The sequence below is a fragment of the Callionymus lyra genome, chromosome 15 (assembly GCF_982586985.1).
Source record: "Callionymus lyra chromosome 15, fCalLyr1.hap1.1, whole genome shotgun sequence".
NCBI classification, from domain to species: Eukaryota; Metazoa; Chordata; class Actinopteri; order Syngnathiformes; family Callionymidae; genus Callionymus; species Callionymus lyra.
Genome location: NC_141832.1, coordinates 12,828,513 through 12,838,955, shown reverse-complemented (window position 1 = coordinate 12,838,955; position 10,443 = coordinate 12,828,513). Strand labels below are relative to the sequence as shown.

At 34.1% G+C, this 10,443-nt stretch overlaps 2 protein-coding genes across 2 annotated transcripts; one reads left to right on the top strand and one right to left on the bottom strand.

Moving 5' to 3' along the window:
- Window positions 1-4,135: 4,135 nt before the first annotated feature.
- Window positions 4,136-5,204, top strand: LOC148064971 (dexamethasone-induced Ras-related protein 1-like). The gene is made up of 2 exons (XM_087809306.1): window positions 4,136-4,483; window positions 4,561-5,204. The coding sequence occupies exons 1-2, from the start codon at window positions 4,213-4,215 to the stop codon at window positions 5,085-5,087; spliced, it is 798 nt and encodes a 265-aa protein (XP_087665432.1). The 5' UTR covers window positions 4,136-4,212; the 3' UTR covers window positions 5,088-5,204.
- Window positions 5,205-7,761: 2,557 nt separating this feature from the next.
- med9 (mediator complex subunit 9) lies at window positions 7,762-8,398 on the bottom strand. The gene is made up of 2 exons (XM_087809386.1): window positions 8,275-8,398; window positions 7,762-8,106 (listed from the first exon to the last, which is right to left on the bottom strand). The coding sequence occupies exons 1-2, from the start codon at window positions 8,352-8,354 to the stop codon at window positions 7,887-7,889; spliced, it is 300 nt and encodes a 99-aa protein (XP_087665512.1). The 5' UTR covers window positions 8,355-8,398; the 3' UTR covers window positions 7,762-7,886.
- Window positions 8,399-10,443: the final 2,045 nt, after the last annotated feature.

Here is a 10,443-nt window from a genome sequence, read left to right as displayed (position 1 = left end):
ACAAAAAAGTCTATTAAAAAAACATACAATTTTGCTCTTCCACAAATGCAGCTCATCTTTTTGCAATGCATTATGGGATTCATAATATGTAATATAGTGAAAGAGGAAGAAATAATAAATCTACAGTCTAACAACGCTTCGTTTCTGCGTATTATTTCCTTATATATTGATTTTTTTTTAAATATATATAAAACATGTCAATATGATGCTCAATAATAACTACAAATTAAAAATAGTTTCTCCAGACTTGTCACCTGGACGTGTTGCGTTTATACATGTGTGCAAATGTGTGTCTTTTGTGTGTTTGTGTAGAGACCCTGAGCTAGTTTGTGTAGCAGAGTCTCTACGTGACTGTCCTTGACGACATGTTGTTCTTCACCCTACAAATATAAACCATGAGTACATTTACTTGACCCTTTTCTGAGAGACTTGAGTTTATCTTGTGTGTGTATTTACACGATCGTGTGCTTTATTAGTACTTTTATGTTTTGTTTTTTAAAGAACTATAATCAATAAAACCATCATTTAATATGTTTTTCTATCCGGAGAAACCCACAGAATAGTTTTGTGCCGCTTTCAAAGAAGTCATAAGCACAGGTCGTGTTGTGTTCAGGGATCTTCGGCACGTGTGTCGGCGAGAACACACTGGCTTAATTACCGACCAATGGTCCAGAGAGTCGTATCCTGGTCCTGCTCGCCCCGGTTACACAAACTCATTGGTCCGGCCTCGATGAGCTCGGCTTTGGTACACCGATCACATTTCATTCTCCGCTGCCCTACAGAGGGACTTATATATGTCATTACCCAAGGACGCTTTTTTTTTCAGCAATCTATTCAAGCGGAAAAAATGGTAATTTTAAGTATTAAATCTGTGTTTAAGAATATTTTTTTGATTTTAATGAGCATAATTATTGGAAATATAAATACGTGACCAGAATTTGGTTTTGTTTTCATGTTTGCTTTTACCTTTTTTCTTCTGTTTCTGTTCCCTCTTTTCACACCTTTTCATCACAATTGCAAAAGTCGTTGTTTTTTTTTAACACATTTAGTTGCACTTTGACCTGTATTGACATTTTAAAAAGTTTAAATTGTATATAAGAATCTATATTTTATTTAAATTAATATTTCATTTGAATGAACATAGTACTTGGGAAATATAAATATGGGACCAGAATTTGGTTTTGTTTCCTTGTTTATTTCTACCTTTTTTCTTCAGGGTAGTTTTTGTTACCTCTTTTCATGCCTTTTTATCAAAATTCCAAATGTTTTTTTTTTTGTTTTTACAAAATCTAGTTACTCTTTGCCACTTATTGACATTTTGAAAAGTTAACATTTTATATAATAATATATATATATGTTTTTATTTCAATGAGTGTATTATTTGGAAATATAAATATATGACCAGAATTTGGTTTTGTTTCCATGTTTTTTTTTTACTTTTATCTTTCTTCAGCAGAATTTTTGTTCCCTCTATTCATGCATTTTTATCCAAATTCCAATGTTTTTTTTTTACAATATCTAGTTGCACTTTGCCACCTTTTGACATTTTGAAAAGTTTACATTTTACATAATAATATATATTTTTATTTCAATTAAAATAGTATTTGGAAATATAAACAGGTGACCAGGATTTGGTTTTGTTTCCATGGTTTTTTTTAACCTTTTTTTTCTTTAAGGTAGTTTTTGTCCCCTCTTTTCATGCCTTTTTTGTTACAATTCCGAATGTCTTTTGTTTGTTTTTTACAATAACTACTTGCACTTTTCCACTTATTGACATTTTGAAACGTTTACATTTTTTCTTCTTCTCCAACAAATTTGTCAACAACAAATGAGAGATCGGCATCAGGTCACATGCTCGCGTGACAATGTTGTACGTCCAAAATAAAACCAATAATCTTTGGTTTTTTTAACTATTTTATTTTTTCACACTGATAGATATTGTGGAAAAACGTACTTCCCGGTATGACTTTCACTATTATGGGATGTTTTAGTTCAATAAAAGAGTCTGACATGTAGTCAAATTAAATTTTTAGTCGCTTCAAATATTATTTTCCATCTCCATCCAGGTAAATCAAAAATAATGACTATGAGTGATGACGAGTGTGAAACAGTTGTATCGTCAGTTCTTAGGAGAAACCGTCTGTTTCTTATTGTGTGATTCAGAGGTGTTCAAAATAAAACAGAGGTGAAAATTGGTTAAACCGTCACCGAAGATGAGTCACAGAAGTCGATCCAGAGAATTGAGGGAGCAACTGGGTTTAAATATAGTTACAAAAAAGGTGTTTTAAAGGTGTTTGTCGTTGAATTGTGCTTTTAAAGGTTATTTTTTTTAGAGGCTGTGAAGCTCCAAGCGGAATTTTTGGTTAGATATCAGTGGTCCTGAGCCCAAAACAGAAACAAATGTATTCATTTTTTTAAATGCACTCAGAGGGTGCATACCACTGCCAAGCTGTTCATTTCCCACCTTTTTGCAATTTTCTAGCCAATTTTCCCCTGAATTTAATGTATCTTTTAGGTTAAATTAAATCATAATCTTTTTATCCCATTATTGTTTTTTTTTTCAATGTTTTGCTCACAAAAAAAGACAACAACCAGGTGGTAAATACAGGGCAGTTTAATTGTATTTTCGGAACATATTTGGAGATATTTTCAAAATGCTGTTGCTAAAAAACTTGTCCTTGAAATGATCTAAATGAAATCCATGGAACAAAACATAAACAAAACAAGAAGCATTATTTAATTCAGAAGTCAGTCAAAATGTATCATATCGCACCTATACTCCTCAATTTTTATGTTGTTAGTGTTTTCATAATGACGGATGCTTTGGGCCACATAAATGATAATCAATGGCCGCAGATGGCCCACAGGCCAGGACTTTGTAGTCTTTGTTACCTTTTAATTATTGTTTATAACTATGTATTATATGTACTATATATTTATTGTGTTTTTCATTTCATCATCATTTGTTGTTTATTTTATTATAATTTTTTTTTCATTATTATTAGAATTTTTAATATGCGTATTGTATGTCTTAAAACGTTAATTTGTAATTAATGGTGATATTTTTGTCAACTGCTACGAAATGTACTTAATATGGGAAGAACAAAGGTATAGAAACATTTGGATTCCAGTACCAAACATTTTTTTAAATATCATTTTCGGATCATTTTAAAGTTATGTATATATATATTTTATGTAGTAGAAAAGTGTTGTATATACATAAATTACACAAATTGATGCTGATAAAGGTTAAAACACATGAATATATATATATATATAAATATATTAAAGTGTCTTATCATAACAAAGTTATCTCAAGACACTTAACAGTTGAGGTGAGACTATATATAGACTATAAAAACAGATCCCAGCAATTCAATGACAATTTTCATATTTAAAACCCCAACAATGAAGGTCAATTGTATTTCAAACGTATAGTGTTTTATTTTGTAAGTAAAGCTAAAGTGACATTTGGATTAAGTTACTTTTCCCATTATAACGTATGTTCATTTTATATTTTTTTAAGAACCATGAGTACAGACACTTGTTTTAAGTTAAGGTAAGGTAAGGTACGGTAAAACTTTATTGATCCCTCAGGAGGTCTCCTTGGGGAAATTGTTTGTTTTTCCAATAGCCAATACATACAGCATTTTTTTATAAAAAAAAATAAAAAAAAATCAAAATAAAATAAGAACAAGAACATAAAGAAAAAGAACAAGATGACACCTTTAATGTTTAAATTAAAATAAATAAAAAAGTATGCTAGTATCACATTTATTGATAAGAATGTCTGAACATGTATTATTTAAACAACATTATAAGAAGGTACTTTTCTGGGGCGGATTTTTAAATTCCTCCGTTTTTTGTTTTTTTTGTTCTGGCTTGGAATTCAGGCGATGTAATGGACTCGGTGTCTCGCTTGGCTTTTCTGCTGATGGAGGCTGGACAGCACTGACGCACAACACCCGCCATAGTAACATTTTAATTCCAGGTCTTGTTCCATCTGCCCGAATTGGAGTGAGACGCGTGACGCACTGAGGAGGCGCGGCTTCTCTTCCTCCATAAAAGCATCCCTCCATCCTCAGGTTCTCACACACCGACGAGGATCAACACGAGGAACAAAAAAAAAAAAAGGGGGAGTTTGGGGTCGGATTCGAAACCATCTTCTCCATCGTCGGATACAATCTTTTTGTTGTTGTTGTTGTTGCAAGCATGATCAAGAAAGCGTCTCAGCCCGAGGGGGACTTTGACATCCCGGCCAAGAACTGCCACCGGATGGTGATCCTGGGCTCCACCAAAGTGGGCAAGACCGCCATCGTCTCCCGGTTCCTGAACGAGCGGGTGGAGGACCAGTACACGCCGACCATCGAGGACTTCCACCGGAAACTCTACGGCATCAGGGGGGACGTGTACCAGCTGGACATCCTGGACACGTCTGGGAACCACCCGTTCCCCGCCATGCGGAGACTCTCCATCCTGACAGGTGGGATTTTTAGTTTTTAACTATTTATAACCATTTTAAAAAGCAAAATAAACTAAATTTCCTTTTGCATTTTTCAGGTGATGTGTTCATCCTGGTGTTCAGCCTGGACAGCAGGGAGTCCTTCCACGAGGTGCAGCGGCTCAAGCACCAGATCTACGAGACCAAATCCTGCTTGCGGAACAAGACCAAGGAGAACGTGGATGTCCCCCTGGTCATCTGCGGCAACAAGTGCGACAAGGACTTTTACCGGGAGGTGCGCGAGGACGAGGTGGAGCGCCTGGTGGGCGGCGACGAGCCCCACTGCGCCTACTTCGAGGTGTCGGCCAAGAAGAACACCAACGTGGAGCTCATGTTCCAGACTCTGTTCACCATGGCCAAGTTGCCCGGCGAGATGAGCCCCGGGCGCCACTGCAAGGTGTCGCTGCAGTACTGCGAGGTCCTGCACAGGAAGTCCTTCAGGGGCCGCAAGAGTAAAGACGAGCGCGCGTACGGCGTGGTGGCCCCTTTCGCCCGGAGACCCAGCGTCCACAGCGACCTCATGTACATCAAGGAGAAGGCGGTGGGAGGCGGTCAAGCCAAAGAACGAGGCTGTGTGATCTGCTGACGAATGGCACTTTTATTTTTTTGTATTTTTTGAGACTCTTTTTCTAAATCTGTAGCGGTTGCCTGGCAGCCCTCGCTCTGGGCAAACAAAAAAAAAGTGCCTCCTCAGGCAACAGATGTGACGATGCTGCTGTAATATCTGCCTCTGAAAATAAAAACTGTTTACATTTTTACAACGTGTGCAATGTGTATATGAACAAAGCTGAATGTCTATTTATTACACCTGTCGAGTTTTCTATTCAAAAATAAAAAGAACTTGTTATGAAACTTTTCTGTCTTTCTGGTTTTTTTTTTGAAGGTTGACACATTCACATTAAAGTACTTTTTTTTAAACTTTAACTTCATTTCCCACCTTTTTGCAATTTTCCACTGCATTTAATGTATCTTTTAGTTTATGTTTCATTTATCTCTTCATTTTAATTATTATTTTAATCCACATGTTAGCCGGAAAAACAACTCAAATTAAATCGTAATCTTTTTTTCATTTTTTTTATGTTTTGCTCACAAAAAAAGACAACAACCAGGGCAGTTTAATCGTATTTTCTGAACATTTTTGGAGATTTTTTCAAAATGCTGTAGCTAAAAACCTTGTCCTCGAAATGATATACATGAAATCCATGGAACTAAACATAAGCACTAAGATCTTGGTGAACAGGCTTGTTGTTGAAGTGTAGGTTTATGTATCTAACTGCTTGAGTATTTATTATATTTTTTTTAAACTGCATTTTTTTTTCTCAGGATTTTTTAAACCAACTAATGGTGAGACAATTGTCTCTCAGCCGGCCTGGTTTTGAGTTTTCTATTAAAAAATAAAAGCACTTATTAAGATACAAGTGTGTCTTTATGATTTTTTTCATAAACAATTATTCATAAACAGATTTGAAAAGTTGAATATATTATACATTTTTAAACCATTTTTTTCCCCTGCATTTATTCTAATATTTTCTAAATATTTTTAAACCAACTAATGGTGAGAAAATTGTCTCTCAGCTGGCATGGTGTCGAGTTTTGTATTAAAAAAATAAAAGCACTTATTAAAATACAACCAGATTTGAAAAGTTGAAACATTCACAACATGGTTAAAGAACTTTTTACAGATAACACAATATATATATATATTTTTTAATTTAACTTCATTTCCCACCTTTTTGCAATTTTCAACCCAATTTTACCCTGCATTTAATGTATCTTTATATTAACTTGATCTTGGTAAACATGCTTCCTTTACACATTTTATGTATCTAAAAACCCTTTTTTTTGGTTTTAAAACGTTATTTTACATCGTTTTTGAAGACAAATTATATTTTTTTCACAGCAGACATGTGGGTCACATCATTTGCTATTCATACCTTGACTTTGAGGTCCATAGAGAAGTGTCAAGAATATATTCTATATTTTTAAAACGTTTTTTTTTTTCTGAATTTATTTTTAATATTTTCTCAGGATTTTAAAACCAACTAATGGTGAGACAATTGTCTGGTGTCGAGTTTTATATTAAAAATAAAAACACTTATTAAGAGACTATTCTGTCTTTAAGCTTTGTATGTCATAAACAATGTGCAACAGATTAAAAAAGTTGAAACATTCACTACATGGTTAAAGTACTTTTTTCACTTAACACAATTTATTTTTGACCCAGTTGATCTCTACATGATTCTCGTTTTTTTCTCTTTTTTCCCCCTGTATCTGAAAATGCTGAAAATAAGCAAAGAAAAGCGCTATATAAGGAAGAGCCATTTACTCTGGTGAGACTTTGTCTCTCATATGGATGAAGGTGGTAAGTATTGGTCAATTTTATCATATTTATTTGAACATTTTCGAATATTATTATATTATATAATATATATATATATATATATATATATATATATATATAAATATATATATATATATATATACATTACACATACAACATTTTAATTCCAGGTCTTATATATATATTTATATTAAATTAGGTTGTGTTTACAAGTTTCTGGTTCTGAAATAGAAATGGTGATCAGAATTAAAAACAAATGATTAAAAAACTTTTTGATTTTGATGTAGTTATATTTCATGTTATTGTTCCTAAATTCTCCATCTGAGCAGTGTCCAAATTATATCCCTTACACATAAAACATTCATCCAAGTAATTAAAAAAAAATCTTTCAAATCTAATGTTTATATATTTTATTTTATATCTATAAAGATAAAATTAGTTGGGTTTTTTTTTAAATATATTTTTTAACCAGTTTTCCCTGCATTTATTTTAACAATTCAATGTTTTTTTCCCTTCATTTTAATCAGCAGATAAGGCGACACTGGTGAAGAGCTGGAAATTAAAACTGGACGGAGGAAAGTCTGCTAACCCCGGATAAGTGAAAGAAAATCGTTAAGAAAAATACCTTTAAAATATATATATATTAATACAGATGTGACAATAATGATTAATTGTGAATGATTCATTAGTTACCAGCAAAATGGGGGTAAGGTAAGGTAAAACTTTATTGAAATTGTTTTTTTCCAATAGCCACAGAAAATACAGCATTTTTTCATAAAAAATAAATCAAAAATAAAACAACAAGAACATAAAGTAAAGAAATAACTGTAACAAAAGAAAAGTGACAAGGCTAAGCTAAATAATAGTTTAATGAAGGCGTGTTTGAATGTTTTAAATGAGGTTCAATAAACTGCAAATCTGAAGTCAATTCTTGATTTTATTACATACGACAAAATAGATGAGAAATACAAAAATGTATTCAAACAAATTTACCAACATCATGGTAAATTTAAAAGTAAAAAAAACAACAACACTGGTTCTGGGTCACGACGCTTTAGGGACTTCAAACATACACAAGCTCTTGTATTTCTGCAGCAGCTGGTTCTTGGTCCGGACCTGCTCCCGCAGCGTGTCCAACTGCTGCTGCTGCTCCACCGGGCTGCTGTCGATGCCGGGCATGTTGGAGATCTGCTCCCGGGCCTCCTGGATCTTCGTCTTCAGCTTGGCCAGCTCCTGGTGAACGTCCTGGCTGTCTTTGTCCATGCTTAAGAGGAGACACAAGAAACACGTCGTGTTATTAAGTCGCCATTAGCTTAGCATCGGCGGTTAGCTTTAGCAAAGTTCACTTTGCAGCCATTTATAGACATTTTCTGGAACGTTTAAAGAAAACCGAAGATCACCGAACACAATAGAAACAAGTTGGAGGAGTTACCATTTTATTATATCGTGAACTAAAGGCAGCAAAGAGCAATCTTCGACCTCCTTTTCTTGCATCGGTTGAGCGGCCGCCATCTTTATTGACAAACCTCGACGCGCCGGAAACGTTGCAGCGTTAGCTCATGACGTCATATTAATATATATATATATATATTTTAATTCATTTTTTTGGCGATTTAAATGTGCGTTTTATATAGTTTTCCGCTTTTATTATAACACTATTATTATTATTATTTATGAAATTATCTTTTCATTAAGTGCTCTTTGTTCCGGTCTAATTTTGTAAAGGACCGATGTAAGTAAGTAATTCTTATTTGTATAGTGCTTTTCTAGACCAGGGTCACAAAGCGCTTAAACAATCAAAACAATATTCAATAAAGTATATATTTTAAAGATCAAGATAAAACTGATAACACAACAGGAGTTCCAGAAAATCAAGGAAAAGCCTGAACAAATAAAAACGTCTTAAGATCTATAATTTGTCTTGTTCATCTTTTTAAAAATGTAATTATATATAAACAAAAAAAAAAGAGAAGCAGATGATGACATGACTCCGGAGCTCCTGCAAGACAGTTCAGGCGAGCTTATGGTAATACGTGATTTCATCAAGCAATATCTTTATCTGAGATTTTTTAGCTTAAATTGAATTGTATTATATTTCATTCATCCATCCATTTTCTAATGCTTATTCAATTATGGGGGATGTGGGGGTCCATCCCAGTTTCTTCGGGCAGGAGGCAGGAGTAATATTAAGATGAATATTGAAAGGGGAAAGAACCTGTTCAAAACTATTCATGTGTGCTTGTTTACATTTTTAGATGCATTATGTATACACATTTTTAAATAAAACAACAAAAATAAATAAATAACCTTTTTTTTTTTAATCATAATAATTATAATTGTAGTTTGTGTTTAATTTAATGAATTTATTAGGCTTTTCTCTGCAATGTTATTCTTGTACTTAGAACAGGTTTCATCCATTTTCTACCAAGGTCGGGTCACGGGGGCAGCAGCCAGAACAACAAGATCCAGCCTTCCCTCTCTGCCCAGGAAACCATCAAAGCTTCTTGGAATATAGTGTCTCCAACATGCCTAGTGGAACAGAATCCGTACATTTATCGGGCTAAATATTAAGGTTGTGTTTTGACAATAATCTGGCGCAACGATATGATATTACGATACAGTAAGAACAAGGATATATTTAATATAAAAAAAGTCTATAAAAAAAGACATTTTGATTTATTTTTTCATGAAAAATTGCTGTATTTTCTGTGGCTATTGGAAAAAAACAATTTCCCGAAGGAGACCTCCTGAGGGATCAATAAAGTTTTACCTTACCTTAACTTACCTTATATTTGTGGTATTGTCGAGTACTTGCCTCGGTGTTGCAGAATTGCACATGGCTCTTGACGAAGTCGCAACTGCTTTGAAAATATGTCCAAACATTAGCTTTGAAAGCGGCTGGAGTTGACTGTATCCTCTCATCCACAGTCATCGCCTCATCGATTATCATTGTTCCTTTAGTTACTTTAGAACAAACAGTCAATATCATAACATGTTTATTTTAAATTAAAAAAAAAAATGGAATGATTGTATTGTATTCACACTTTTTTGACATATATAAGAACTATGATGAAAAGAAAACATCTTTTAAAAGCTGTTAGCAGAGCGAGTGACTCAGTGCTAAACGTGACCATTCAACAACACAGCGAGAGGCATCCAATCCTGCTTTTGTTTTCACTCCACGTTTCTCGTTGACACACTTCTTTGTTTAACACAGGTGTAGACCCTTCTTGACCATCGTGGCACATGTCGTTTTCATCCATAACAAAAACGAAAAATGAGAACACGTCTCAACAAAAGCCCTCAAAAACATAATGATAGAAAGAGGACAAATCGATACAATGTTGTTGATGGTGACAATGAGTGTATTCATTCACACGCCTACTGAATATACCGTCCGAGTGGTTAATTTCCTTTATAATTAGCCTCACACGTGAGCTTCTACTACAAAGGCTGGTCCACGTTGACCTAGATATCTTTCTGCACATGTCGTTCATGAATTTTGACGAGTCCCACAATTTATGTATTTAGGTTGGTATTTATTGTGGGAGTCTGATTCCTCACAGGCACCGCCGCTTTGTGTTGATTCCAGGGTTCACTA

Coding starts and splice junctions, on each gene's coding strand:
- LOC148064971 (XM_087809306.1), top strand. CDS start 4,213: ATGATCAAGAAAGCGTCTCAGCCCGAGGGGGACTTTGACATCCCGGCC. Junction 4,484..4,560: donor GAGACTCTCCATCCTGACAG/GTGGGATTTTTA, acceptor TGCATTTTTCAG/GTGATGTGTTCATCCTGGTG.
- med9 (XM_087809386.1), bottom strand. CDS start 8,354: ATGGCGGCCGCTCAACCGATGCAAGAAAAGGAGGTCGAAGATTGCTCT. Junction 8,107..8,274: donor GTTCACGATATAATAAAATG/GTAACTCCTCCA, acceptor TCTCCTCTTAAG/CATGGACAAAGACAGCCAGG.